This window comes from Chaetura pelagica, unplaced genomic scaffold (genome assembly GCF_000747805.2).
Source record: "Chaetura pelagica isolate M959 unplaced genomic scaffold, ChaPel_1.0 scaffold363, whole genome shotgun sequence".
Classification (NCBI taxonomy): domain Eukaryota; kingdom Metazoa; phylum Chordata; class Aves; order Apodiformes; family Apodidae; genus Chaetura; species Chaetura pelagica.
Genome location: NW_009952720.1, coordinates 492,458 through 506,421, shown reverse-complemented (window position 1 = coordinate 506,421; position 13,964 = coordinate 492,458). Strand labels below are relative to the sequence as shown.

The window sequence follows — 13,964 nt, the reverse complement described above, 5'->3', positions numbered from 1 at the left end:
GTGTCACCATCCGGCTCGGGACCGCAGCAACCAGGTCCTACCTGCACGGGCTGGGAGCACAGGGGTGAATCCCCCCTCCTGCTGCCTAGGTCCAGACCTGGAGCCCAGGGCTGGATGGTACTGCCCTGAGGGAGAAGGCAGCTTCAGTCCTCCACCCCCTCTCTCCAGGGCCGGGTGAGACACCAGCAGAGCTGAGATCCTCAGAGGAGAATGGTGAGAGCTGGGTGCGGGTTTTCTTGCCGGGGATCTCTGTGGGCGGACGGAAACGGTGAGAGTTTCATTTCCCCGTACTGTGGGGGGGCGAGGGGGCGGGGAGGGGGCGTCTGAGGAAGTTCAGTCCATCACAGGACAAAAAACAGGATGAGCACCACCAGCAAGATGACAAAGAGGATGATGATTGCACACCACTGCCGTCGATCTGGAAGGAAAAGGAAGCGTCTAAGTCTTCCTGCTTTACCAGGGAAAGAAAATCAAGGGAGAGTTCTTCTCCACTGTACTGCAAGGATCCCACTTTAAGCTTAAAGAAGCCATACAATGCCAAAGCAGCAGCTGCTTTGGCAGTGTGCCCTGTTGCACCCCATGGGGCAATAGCATTTCTCCTCCAGGATACATCCATGTTTGGGGACAGCTGTGGGAATTTTGAGGCTTTCCCCTCAACCAAGTTCTAACAGATTTGACAAGCTGGTTCAAAAGCGGTCAGGAGGAATGAGCAGAGAGCTGCTGTGTGTTGCTGGTCATTCTTGGGAGTAACTTTGTTTGCTAGAGGAACAAGAAGGGGTCTGGTAAAAACTACCAGGACGAATTTGCGGCAGTTGCCCTTAGGAGAGTGCCAGGAATTAGTTTTCCTCTGGATGTCTACACCTTGCTGGCTCTATGAATGCTCTGCAGAAGCTGAATGCTGCATCTCCTCTGGGAGCTGCTACCTGTCCATGGCAGAAAGCTTCTGCAAGACAATGGTGCTGCAGCAGGGACAGAGCTGCTGGCACATGCCAGCAGTGCAGCTACCTAGAGCAGAGCCCTCCTGATCAGCCCCAGCACATGCCATGCCAGGGGGAGCAGAAATGCTCTTTCACAGCTCTCAGAAGCAGGCAGCAACAATCTTTTTCCCAGAGGAAAGGGGGATACACAAGATTTGCCCAGTGGTCATGCTGCCACTAGGCTACTGGTCACCCCAAGGGCACTCTCAGCACTCCAAATGGTCTCAACAGGGCTGTATTTCCACCACCACGTAAATACCCTGATCAGTCTAATCCCACAGACCAGGAACACTTCTCCCAACTCACTGCTGCCTCCAACAAGCTCCTCCAAGCACCCAGGGGAGAAGGGTAACAGAGGAGGTGACAGCCAGGCGCCCTGCCAGGACTAGAGAGGCAACCCTGCGGCGGGGGACTTCCCGCCTGCTGGCTTCCTGTCTGCTCTGCCTGTGGCTCAGGCACAGCCTTATAAGGACTTTTCTCATGGGTTCAGCCTCCCATCCTGGCATAGAAATCTCCTCTTTCCTCTGCCAGCTGAGAGATGTATCTGACTGACAACAAGCCTGAGGGCAGGTGGGATTTGGGAAGGGGCTTGCTGCACGCAGGATTTGGGGGAGGGAAAGCCACGCGGAGTTGTGAGTGTTTTATGGCACCTTGAAAGCTTTTGTTCTGCAGGAAAACTCCAGCAGTGGGAAGCTGCTGAGCTTCCCCTCCTACCATCTAGAGGGGGATTTTCCCACCACGGCAGTAGCAGCATAAATAGAAAGGCATCTGTAAATAAAACAAAAGGCAGAGGACAGGCTGCAGAGCAGTGTCTAGGCAGGAGCAGCTGCAGGGCTTGGAAGTGTTCCCCCTCTTTCAAGGACCAAGGGCTGCTCCCTCCCCTCTGCTCAGGTCTGGGATGGCTGTTGGTGGTTGGGAGCATGCAACGTTGCAGCCCTGACATCTTAAGGCTTGTCTCTCTGCCTTTCCAGGCCTGGATCCCACTTCCCAGGACTTACCGCTTGTCATGTGAGACACTTTGGCGAGCTTCTTCATGACGTTATCGAGCCGCGACTGAGTGCTGTCCAGCTCGTGGGAGAAGTCATCCAGCATCCTGGGGACAGAGAAGCACAGCACTCATCAGGAAGTGTTGGTGTCCCCTGGGGATTTCACAGTGCTCTGACACACTGCTCAAAACACACTGATGTGATCAGTGTTATCACATCCCAGCAGAGAAACGTGGAACGGCCTGGTCTCCTGAAGCCCCCAAGGTGGAAAATAAACCTGCTGAAGCAACTCTGCTTGGGTGGAAAGTGAGAAGCCATTTGGGACTCCTGTCAGACTGGTCCCCCTCACGTGCCCATGGCTAAGCTCTACACATCCCTGCAAGGTGAGGAGTGTGGGTTTCCCTCTTTTGAAGAGGAAAAGTCTCATTTATAATCTGTGATTAGCAGAGACTGGTTAGATTTAAAGTCCAAGCTGGCACCTAGATCCTCTTTTGTTCAGGGCTTGCAGTTGAAGCTAAAATCTTGTTCCAGTAATGTGTCAAGCAGCAATGAGAGATGCAATTGCATTTAAGGTGCTTTTTTAAGCTGTACATGGATGTTACCCCTCTACTTCCTCCATACAGTGACTTGAATGGATCTGAAAGCCTTCCTGAAGCTGTGCTTTGTCAATGCCAAGAACCCACTTGAAGAGAAACACGGACATCTGGAATCAAGGTACCAATCCAATCATCTCCAGCCAGCAAGGACTGTTAAGTTCAACACGTTTAAAAGGACAGCTTCTCCTTCATTTGGAGTTCTAAGGCACCTGTTAAAACTTCAACTCAGTAGGGGAAAAAGGAAGAGTTTTAAAAAACTTGGTTTGCAGTTGTTATCTGCTGCTGTCTATCTAGCAAGCACTGATGGCTTACGTGATGATCTAGAAATGGACACACCACACTGATCTGCTTCCACGAGAGCAGAAGACTCTCATGCTGCAAGACTTCAGAAAGGAGGTCGGTTTTAAGTTCCTCCTCTCCATCAAAAGAACACATCACTCTACACAGGACATAGCCCTCCAGACTCCCAAAGGAGGAGGGTTTTTAGGCATGAAGCCTTCAAGCCCCTCTGGAAGCTGAAGCTGTTAGCCTGTGTAACTGAAAACTTATGCGCTTGTTTGCAAAGAACAAGAACTGGGAAAGAAATCTAATTTATATGTAAATGATGGATGCAAATGACTCTGTGAGCTACCCTTTAACCCTTTGCGTAGGCAAGGGTTATTTTTAGCTTTAACTATCAATAGCAGCTCTGTGCTGCATGTTTGAAAGCAGCAAGACAGAGCTGAGAGCTCCTGGGTCAAGCAATTCTCCAGGGGCAGCACAAAACCCCATGGAGTGGGAAAGCACACAGTCTCCCCTATATATAGCACCTCCTTCATCTGCTGGGTACTGCCTGAAGCAAACAAGCATAACTCAGTGGGAGTGCTTGAAAAGAAGGAGAGGGAAGGAAAGGTGAACTGGCAGAATGAGACTGTGGCTGGATCCTTGCAGGCTGCAGTAAGAAATGCCTTCCATTGCCTAAGATCAAATGTTGGCTAGGAGAAGCTGCCTGAGGGACAAAGAAATTCAAGGCCCTAGCAGGGGAAGAGGACCCCCCAGCTGTGTTGCAGCCAGCCCCACACCCCACTGGGTTTTTGGCACCACGTCTCACACTTACACTGCCTGCTCCTCCAGCTCCCCGCCGATGCGCTGGGACATGTTCTTCAGCACCCCGATGCTGCCAGAGACCAGCTCCAACTGCTCATCTTGCTGCTCCACAATCAACTGGGGCCAAAGAGAAAGGAAATGGGCAATTACAGCTCTGCTGTCTCCTGCAGCTTGGATCACAGATGGATGGATACTTGCTGCTCAGCCAACATCAGCTGCAGGGCCTGGACACAGACCTAAGCCACTGGGAGTGAGGACCACGCTCCAGCACAGCCGGCTGCAGTGTCCTGACTTCCCTGCAAATCCAGCCTCAGCCCAGCCATGCCTCCTCCCCTCCCTGCTGCACCCCAGACCACCAAGAGGACTCTTGAAAGCCAAAAGGGCTGGTCAGAAAACCTGTGCAAGCCCCCCTGCTTGCAGCAGCTACCAGAGAGCCACTCTGATCCTGTGCCTGGGAAATGTAACCTGTAACATGCTGCAGCTAACAAGAGGTTAATGTGAGTAAAAGGCTGTTGAAGCTTCTAAAGCCAAAAATAGTTAAGTCTGGCTCCCAGTGTGTCAAAGAAAGGAATGGGTCTGCTGATGTTTTAAGTCATTTTCAGGACACAGTCACATTAAGGATTAGATTTACCCTAGTTACCTACTTCTGAATCGATTTATCTTCCTCAAGTCACTAGGTAAAACTTGTCTGAGCCCTGAGGTGTCATGGGTCAGTAGCTTTAGCAGGGTTTGTCACCTCTGAGAAGCTGCCTGTTAAAAGGCCTGTGTTTGGGTGGGCTGCTGCACGTGGGTCTGCATGCTGCCCGGGCACTTCTGTAGACAAACTCCCTCCAGTGCCAGGAAGCACCTCACCACAGGCCTTCTCATGAACCTCATGTTGACAAAGGCAGGAAAAGGAAGCAGGCACGTGCTCCCCTGCTCCTAGCCTGTTCTGATGAAGATGCACACAAACAACAGCAAACATCAGCTCAATTTTTTAACCAGGGGAAGTTGTGTAAGAGAAACAAGCTCTCTTCTGTTTGCTGCATTTCTACTCTTCCAAGGATTTCAGCAGTCCGTGTAGTACTAAAGCATAGTGTGCTACATCTTACAGGTCATCTTGTCTACCTCCTGCACAGGGCAGAAGACTCAAGCCTTAAAATCTCTGCTCCAAGATGCATGCAAAGCTGTGCTGTACAGAAAATGCATGCACAGGTATATGCTGCAAGCAAAGAAGAGCGCTGTCAGGCTCCTGGATCTAAACCAGCCAAGGACTGGATTTCTTTTTTTTTGTGCTCTTGCAGCCTGTACCTCATCCCCCTGGCACCCATCTGGCAAGCAAAGGTATGTAGTCTATGTGGTGCCAGCTGCCTTACCTGTTGCTGAGCTTGCTGCTCCTCGATGAAGTGTGAATTTGCTAATTGCAGCTCACGGTCCAGACGGCTGTACTTGTCAGCTCCAGAGCTCCAACTCTGATTCCCACTTTCTCCCAGGAGCACCTAAACAGATGTAAAGAGCTCTATGCAATGCCCTTGTGCCTGCTCACAGCCTCTCTACAGGGTGTAGTGAGAAGGCAGACGAGGCAATACTCCTGTACACACATGCACAACATCCTTTTCCACTTGCTCTGTCACTGCTCAGCCAGAGTGCTGTCACAAACTACAACACCACAGTGCCAGGCTGGGAAGTCTCCACAGCCTGTTATTGCAGATGTCCCTCTCCAGCAGCAGGAGAGCTGGAGGACAACTCACAGAAGGTGTATGCAAGAGGTCTGCACAGGACAAAGGACTAGCAAAGATCTGCTCAAGAGGCAGCACTGTGTGCTAGGTCACAGAAGCTGGGAAGTATATGGATATATTGTGTCAACATACCTACAGCTCGAACTGAACACTGTGCTGGTAATGACAAGGGGCATAGGAGAGTCTGGATTAAGAATCTCACTGGTTGAGCTGATACTAAAAGAGCGGAGTTTGTAACCACTGCAGTGCTCTATGCTCAGGTTGATTCAGGCTACCTGTTTCTCTGGCACACTGCTCAGTTGCCAGCATACAAGATTACACTTGCCACCTGTTCTACAACCTGAAGGGAGAAACTTGTGCAAAGCAAGCAGAGGTAGCTTTCCAGCTAAGGAAGTCTGGAGAATGGAGGTGGCCTTCAGGCCAGGAGCTGCAGCCTGCAGCACTTTAGAACAGGTTAGGGAGCTCTGCCCACTCGTGGAGGCAAGGCTGACTGTCACTAGACTTGTCTCACAGCTTCTGGATGTGGGCAGGAGGGGAAAACTTAAGTTTTTTTGAAGAGTGGCCACACAATGACCAGGCTGCTCTAGCAAGCTAAAAAAAAGGCAATTCTCTATGGTTCATCTGCCTTAAAAGGTTCAAGTGGGAGTGAGGACAGCACAGGAAGCCATGGGAACATCTGGGTTTGTCTGCCCAAAACACCAAGCAAGACCTGGTTCTCTGCTCTTCATGGCAAGTGTGGCCACTCATTATTTAAAGTGGTGCAGTAGTTTTGCTGTTGCTTCCAAAGAAAGGCTTCTGTTTGCCAGCCTTAGCCTGAGGGTCAGCACCACCCTGCCTGTCAGACCCAGAGACATGCTGGAAAAGCCACTGCAGCCCTGGCTTTGCTGTCTGGAGGGAAGGTGAGGGGCTGGAGAAGGGAGAGGAAGACAGCAAGAGGAAGTCAGCTTTCCTGACCAGATGTTGCTACATGAGCTGGGCAATACGGTCTCCTGCAGCTCACAGGAACTTTGGGCAGAGGAAAGCAGCAGAACACTGAGATGGCTACAGGCTTGTTTGAGCAGTGGTGTAAGGGACTTGGCTTCTTCAAGTGTTTGCCAAGCATGTCAGTTAACCCCTTAACAAACTCAGGAATCACCCCTTGCCTCTCAGTAGCTTGTAGTAGTTTGTAATTTTTGCCACAAGTGGCAAGACTGATGCAGCCAGGTAAGTTCATTGTACAAAGTGCACACTGACTTTCACTGAGGCAGTTCTGAGATCTCCTACCAGCCTCCTTGCCAGCTGGGGAGAAGCACAAGCAGCATCTATTTCTATTCCTTAGGTTACAAGTGCAGACAACCTGAGACTCCTTCAGCTTCTTCCCTCTTCTTACATGGCTCTCTATTAGGAGAGGCAGCTGTGTGAAGGGATATTGCCATATCTTGGCTCCTGAATACAGCAGAGTGCAGGATTACATTCACTGACATGGATTCTGAGCCTATTCCCCCTTAGGAAAGGGAGATTCCCCTTTCCAAAGGATGATGCAACACTGACAGTTGTATGCAACCAGATCTGAAGACAGAGACAGATGGTGAGAGCTGACTTATGGCTTTGAGAGACAGGCTTGGAAGAGGGTGGCAGCAACATGCCTGAGAGAAAAAGCTCTCTCTGGTCAGCAAAACAGGCACAGTTCAAACACAGAGCTTGGCTGCAGCATGCAAGCCCCTTCCCAGAAGTAAGGTTTTTTTAAGGGGATGAACCACAGATAGAACATATACTCCAAGTACAGCTTTTATGTAGTTTTGATCAACACTATACCCTCTACCTTACCATGTGGGGCCTCAAAGCAAGTTAAAATGGAAGCTTCACCTTAAGACACACCTTAAAACAACAGCTGCCAGAGCTGGTAAATTCTCCTTGCTCAAAGTACCAAACAGCTACTGCATTCACTCAACTTGTCTGTTTCTGGTTCTCACCTGCCTGTTTTTTCTTTCAGCCAGTGCTTGCATGGAGGAGTTTGACATCTGATCCTTCATATCCTGTTTGTTCAATGAAAGGAGAAGTATGTCAGCATTGGATCTGAGGTAATAGGGAGCTTCAGCGTGCTACAAGGCTGCCTATACCCAGCAAGGCTTCTTTACAGGGAGTGAGGAAAGGAAGATTTTCTTTGAAAATGTAATTTTGAAGAGTCGAGAAGGATATTCTAGAAACCTTCCCTGAGCTTCATTGTTTTAGTAATGCCCAAATCAATGGCAATGGGATATTTTGAAAATATTCCTTACTTACTGCTCATTTTACTCCCCTACAGCCAGAAAAAAAATTGATTTGGATATTAAACTAATTTTCTCATTGATAGACTGTAAGGAAGAGCCATGTACTTCAAGGTCTTGGGAAGCCTGTAACTCCCTGCACTTTTATTCCCAGTTGCATCTGGTTTTATATTGCACAGGAGAAGATATTCCAGTCCTGTGGCCATCCTCTCTGACTGCACCTCTGAATTCAACAGTGAGATACTGCTTCAAAACCCATTAGCCTGCATTTTTCAGCCAGGAAAAGAGAACCATAGAGTGGGTTTGCCACATCCTGCTTGTTTGGGAATGGACTACACCAAGGGCAAGGCAGTGAGCACTTATCTGCTACCTGGGGCAAGAGCAGTTTTGGGATCAGTTCCCAGGCAGCAAGCCTTAGGAACTGCGTCCAGACCCCAGGACTGCAGCTTGCTGCATTTTGTGAAGCAGGAACATCAGAGTCATGAGGGGCAGCAGAAACTAAGCTATACTCAGTGTAGCTATTAATAGGGAGAAAACTTCCTAACCAGCAGCTTGTTACTAGGCAGTGAAGCTTTTGGGAAGGTGCTTCTCTATTTTTTTACCAAGTTGTTAAAATCCTCCTTTTGCTTCTTAAGTGTGAGCTTAAACTGGAAAAAAAAAAAAAATAAAAAAAAAATTCTTCCTCAAGTTAAAAATAAATCTAGTGGTTGTTTGGACTGTTTTGTAGCAGGAGGAAGTTGGAGTCACCACATCAACACCACCAGGCTTTAGTCAGCTGTCAGGGTTCAAAGTGGACTCTACATTTTTGAAAACCAGTGCTAGAAAAGCACAGGACAGATCCAATTTCCTTCACCTCTGAAGGTAGGTTCTGGCCTCTCCTGCATCACAGCAGGGTCTTTACTCTTCTGCTCCAGTTACTACAGGTTCCCAGCATTGCTGTTGCAAAAGATGTGTCAATGCTTAAAGGAGGGCATGCCATGGGGCACCTGCACCCCCAAACCTGCCTGGGCAGCCCCAGGAGGGAGCGCACAGGGAAGAGGAGGAATCCTGAGAGCAGGCAGCAGGTCTATTCTCTTCTCTCCACTTCAGCCCAGAAAGAGACACAAGCTTTCCCTTTTTTTAATCCCTTAATCACTCCCCCTGCCTTCCTCCCCTCTCCCACCCCAAGCCCACACTCCTTACCCTGACCACCTGCCGCGTGCTGGTGATGAAGGCTTTCCTGATGCCCAGCTCCGTCGCATCCAGGTTGAACTTCCGTGGGTTGGCCTCAACAATGCGTAGGGCAGCGAGTCAAGGAGGCCCTGTCAGCAGGGCTGGGGACACACAGATGCACCCCCACCCCGAGCCTGCTGCAGCAGGGGTTGACCTGTGGCCACCGTGCTTTGCCTGTGCCTGAATTTTATTAGCCAAGCATGACACACTGGGGGAAAAAAACAGGAAGCTGTTCTCCTGCACCTTTGCTTGGTTCTCCAATGCTGCGTGGAGCTTTCAGGAGTGTTCAGAGGAACACAAGGGAAAAGGGGTATTTTCAGAAGCCAGCTGAGACTATGCCTGACTACACAGAAATCCAAATTCATCCAACACAACAGGCTTTCTAGAACAAAGCATCTGAGAATATACCTTGTCAAGAGGAAGACAAAAAGGCACGTTTGCTGCAATTTCTCATTTGCGATTTGAGAAGAGGTGATGTAAATGTAAAAATTCTATCCCAAATAGTCCTGACTTCTGCCAAAAGTTACTGCTGGCAAGTGCTGGTTATTTAGTGGTATTTAGCTATCTACCTCCAAAGGACCACAGAAAGGATATTAATTGTCTCATCCAAGTCTTCCAGGTCCCACTCGATGCTCCGCAGGTTGTTTCTGAGCTCATTAGTGGTCCAGTCGATTTCTTCCCTTGTGGCGATGGAGGGATCCTGCAAGAGCTCTGTCCACCTCTGGAACAGCCCCTGGGCAGTGTTCACGGCCTTCTGCACCTCCCTGCAGCCAGGGTGATCAAAGAGAAGTGAAGGGATTATCACCAGTTGCTCTGCAGCAGTCACACCAGGACAGTCCCCGGGAAGCCCAGGTTTGTCCCAAACACCTTTCCTTCAAACAACGTTGAGTTTGTTTTGTAAAAACCAGGATTTGCCATACTTGCAAAGCAGGCAATCCTGTCTCTTGTTGCAGCACAAAGTGCCTAGCAGCAACTTCCAGGTCAGCTATTACTGAAGGGACCTGTTTCTTTAGGAAAGGTTTCTGTTGAGTAGCACACAGGCAAACCAGGGCAGTGCCTGAACAAGGCAGCTCTTTGGCAATTAATATTTTTGCATTCCTCTCCACAGCTTTACTCTGACTACCTATGTCCAGGAACTGTCCCCACAATACAGCCAGGCAGACTGTTGAATGCAGCACTGTTTATTTTAATTCAGCATGAAAAAAAAAAAATACAACCTGGGGCAAGAGCAGTTTTGGGATCAGTTCCCAGGCAGCAAGCCTTAGGAACTGCGTCCAGACCCCAGGACTGCAGCTTGCTGCATTTTGTGAAGCAGGAACATCAGAGTCATGAGGGGCAGCAGAAACTAAGCTATACTCAGTGTAGCTATTAATAGGGAGAAAACTTCCTAACCAGCAGCTTGTTACTAGGCAGTGAAGCTTTTGGGAAGGTGCTTCTCTATTTTTTTACCAAGTTGTTAAAATCCTCCTTTTGCTTCTTAAGTGTGAGCTTAAACTGGAAAAAAAAAAAAAATAAAAAAAAAATTCTTCCTCAAGTTAAAAATAAATCTAGTGGTTGTTTGGACTGTTTTGTAGCAGGAGGAAGTTGGAGTCACCACATCAACACCACCAGGCTTTAGTCAGCTGTCAGGGTTCAAAGTGGACTCTACATTTTTGAAAACCAGTGCTAGAAAAGCACAGGACAGATCCAATTTCCTTCACCTCTGAAGGTAGGTTCTGGCCTCTCCTGCATCACAGCAGGGTCTTTACTCTTCTGCTCCAGTTACTACAGGTTCCCAGCATTGCTGTTGCAAAAGATGTGTCAATGCTTAAAGGAGGGCATGCCATGGGGCACCTGCACCCCCAAACCTGAATGAGCAGCCCCAGGAGGGAGCGCACAGGGAAGAGGAGGAAGCCTGAGAGCAGGCAGCAGGTCTATTCTCTTCTCTCCACTTCAGCCCAGAAAGAGACACAAGCTTTCCCTTTTTTTAATCCCTTAATCACTCCCCCTGCCTTCCTCCCCTCTCCCACCCCAAGCCCACACTCCTTACCCTGACCACCTGCCGCGTGCTGGTGATGAAGGCTTTCCTGATGCCCAGCTCCGTCGCATCCAGGTTGAACTTCCGTGGGTTGGCCTCAACAATGCGTAGGGCAGCGAGTCAAGGAGGCCCTGTCAGCAGGGCTGGGGACACACAGATGCACCCCCACCCCGAGCCTGCTGCAGCAGGGGTTGACCTGTGGCCACCATGCTTGTGCCTGTGCCTGAATTTTATTAGCCAAGCATGACACACTGGGGGAAAAAAACAGGAAGCTGTTCTCCTGCACCTTTGCTTGGTTCTCCAATGCTGCGTGGAGCTTTCAGGAGTGTTCAGAGGAACACAAGGGAAAAGGGGTATTTTCAGAAGCCAGCTGAGACTATGCCTGACTACACAGAAATCCAAATTCATCCAACACAACAGGCTTTCTAGAACAAAGCATCTGAGAATATACCTTGTCAAGAGGAAGACAAAAAGGCACGTTTGCTGCAATTTCTCATTTGCGATTTGAGAAGAGGTGATGTAAATGTAAAAATTCTATCCCAAATAGTCCTGACTTCTGCCAAAAGTTACTGCTGGCAAGTGCTGGTTATTTAGTGGTATTTAGCTATCTACCTCCAAAGGACCACAGAAAGGATATTAATTGTCTCATCCAAGTCTTCCAGGTCCCACTCGATGCTCCGCAGGTTGTTTCTGAGCTCATTAGTGGTCCAGTCGATTTCTTCCCTTGTGGCGATGGAGGGATCCTGCAAGAGCTCTGTCCACCTCTGGAACAGCCCCTGGGCAGTGTTCACGGCCTTCTGCACCTCCCTGCAGCCAGGGTGATCAAAGAGAAGTGAAGGGATTATCACCAGTTGCTCTGCAGCAGTCACACCAGGACAGTCCCCGGGAAGCCCAGGTTTGTCCCAAACACCTTTCCTTCAAACAACGTTGAGTTTGTTTTGTAAAAACCAGGATTTGCCATACTTGCAAAGCAGGCAATCCTGTCTCTTGTTGCAGCACAAAGTGCCTAGCAGCAACTTCCAGGTCAGCTATTACTGAAGGGACCTGTTTCTTTAGGAAAGGTTTCTGTTGAGTAGCACACAGGCAAACCAGGGCAGTGCCTGAACAAGGCAGCTCTTTGGCAATTAATATTTTTGCATTCCTCTCCACAGCTTTACTCTGACTACCTATGTAAGGTACCCCAAGGCACACAGAATTCCAGGAACTGTCCCCACAATACAGCCAGGCAGACTGTTGAATGCAGCACTGTTTATTTTAATTCAGCATGAAAAAAAAAAAAATACACAGCTCTACTACATTGGCTTAGGGAACAGAAGTCTTTTCTGCTGCCCTAAGCTTTTTGGAGATGAGAGCATTCAGAGCATGGGAAGGCAGGGTTTGCTGACAGCACTGAACTGATTGGTTTGGGTTGAGAGGGTCTGCAAATTTGGGTCATGGTCCATCACTATTTACCAACTCTGGGGACCTGAACTGCTCCCCCAGGTTCATGGGATGAGGGACACGAGGAGACCAGACTCTGCTGGTGTGAGAGGTGGCCATCGTGAGCTTGCACCCAACATCTAAGTAAGATGTAGGTGTTAATCCCCAGTGAAGTAAAGCAGGTTACCAGTGGGGGAAGCCCAGGACAGATGAACTGAGCCCACACCCTGCAGGGGTGCCAGCACTGCAGCTCTCTCTATGTTACACCATGTCCTGAAATACTCGACTCTGTTGCTGAAGCTGCAGTCTCTCAGCACCCTGATGCACGTCCCTCCTCCCACATCTGTGGCTCTGAGTCTGCCCCATCTAGTGCCCTGAGGTCAGCAGCCTGCACCGAGGATCTGGCAGACTTCATTTCCTTCACTACTTGCTAGCAAAACCAGGAATGCAAACTGAATGCAAGGTAGGCAGCCTCCACCAGCCCCCAACCTGCCAGGTAATAATTAACACTGGGAGTGGCAGCACGTCCCCTCTTTCCTCCCAGCACAGTGCACGAACCTCTCTGGAAAGTCTGACAGGACATTTGCTCCTCATTCACAGCCACTTGCATTTCCCCCCACCAACCCCCCTTAGCACCAGTTCAACCTGACAGAATGATTCACTTTCCCTGGCTGCACCAGCATCCCCTGCCACACCTCTTGTGCACACATGGCTTTCCCCACTGCTTCCCTACCAGCACTTCTGCTGCTCCTCAGAGCTGCTTCACTGCAACGTGGGGCAGTCAACCAGCCCACAGCTGAAGCTGGCCTTCTCAGGGTGGGTTTTAGAGACTAAGGTGCTATTAGTGTATTAGATTACTTAAATCTACTCTGTCCTAGTGAGGCCACATCTGGAGTACTGTGTCCAGTTCTGGGCTCCTCAGTACAAGACACACAAGGAGCTACTGGAGAGTCCTGCAGAGAGGTACAAAGACCATTAAGGACTGGAGCATCTTGTTTATGAGGAGAGGCTGAGAGATGTGGGTCTGTTTAGTCTGGAGAAAAGATGACTGAAAGGATCTTATCAATGTTTATAAATATATAAAAGGGTGGCTGTCAAGAGGATGGGCCCAGACTCTGTGCAGTGGAGCCCAGCAACAGGAGGAGGGGCAACAGGCACAAACTGCAACACAGGAAGCTCCCTCTGAACATGAGGAAAATCTTTGAGGGTGACAGAGCACTGGAACAGGCTGCCTAGAGAGGTTTTGGACTCTCCTTCTCTGGAGATATTCAAACCTCTCCTTGACACATTTCTGTGCAACCTGCTCTAGGTGAACCTGCTTTAGCAGCCACGTTGGACTAGATGATCTCCTGAAGTCCCTTCCAACCTATTCTGTGACCCTGTAACTACAATTTTCCTTTGCTCCTACCTCAACCACTTTTGCTTTGTGCTTGCCTTTGTTCAGCTCATTCTCTCCTCGCTGCCTCTCACGACCACTGCCCTCTCCGCTGCCTTCTCCCTCAGCTTGACCCCCGCTCCTATTCCTCTTTCCACCTGGACAACACAGCTCTCTGGCCTTTGGCAGATAAACCTGACAAGCCTCCAGGACAGACATTTCCCAAGTGATTGCCGTTTTGGGGACATCCGGGCCGGCTGTTCCTCAGCTTGGAGCTGCACCTGCACCTCCTCACGACCACTGCCCTCTCCGCTGCCTTCTCCCTCAGCTTG

General features: G+C 49.6%; 1 protein-coding gene across 1 annotated transcript; it reads right to left on the bottom strand.

Annotated features, from left to right (window-relative positions):
- Window positions 1-313: 313 nt before the first annotated feature.
- Window positions 314-9,580, bottom strand: STX6 (syntaxin 6). The gene is made up of 7 exons (XM_009994628.1): window positions 9,416-9,580; window positions 8,792-8,886; window positions 7,316-7,378; window positions 5,001-5,123; window positions 3,656-3,762; window positions 1,976-2,070; window positions 314-418 (listed from the first exon to the last, which is right to left on the bottom strand). Exons 3-7 carry the CDS (start codon window positions 7,373-7,375, stop codon window positions 342-344), a joined length of 462 nt encoding a protein of 153 aa, XP_009992930.1. The 5' UTR covers window positions 7,376-7,378; window positions 8,792-8,886; window positions 9,416-9,580; the 3' UTR covers window positions 314-341.
- Between the last annotated feature and the right edge of the window lie 4,384 nt (window positions 9,581-13,964).

Coding starts and splice junctions, on each gene's coding strand:
- STX6 (XM_009994628.1), bottom strand. CDS start 7,375: ATGAAGGATCAGATGTCAAACTCCTCCATGCAAGCACTGGCTGAAAGA. Junction 3,763..5,000: donor AGCAGCAAGCTCAGCAACAG/GTAAGGCAGCTG, acceptor CTTTGGCCCCAG/TTGATTGTGGAGCAGCAAGA. Junction 419..1,975: donor AGTGTCTCACATGACAAGCG/GTAAGTCCTGGG, acceptor TTTTCCTTCCAG/ATCGACGGCAGTGGTGTGCA.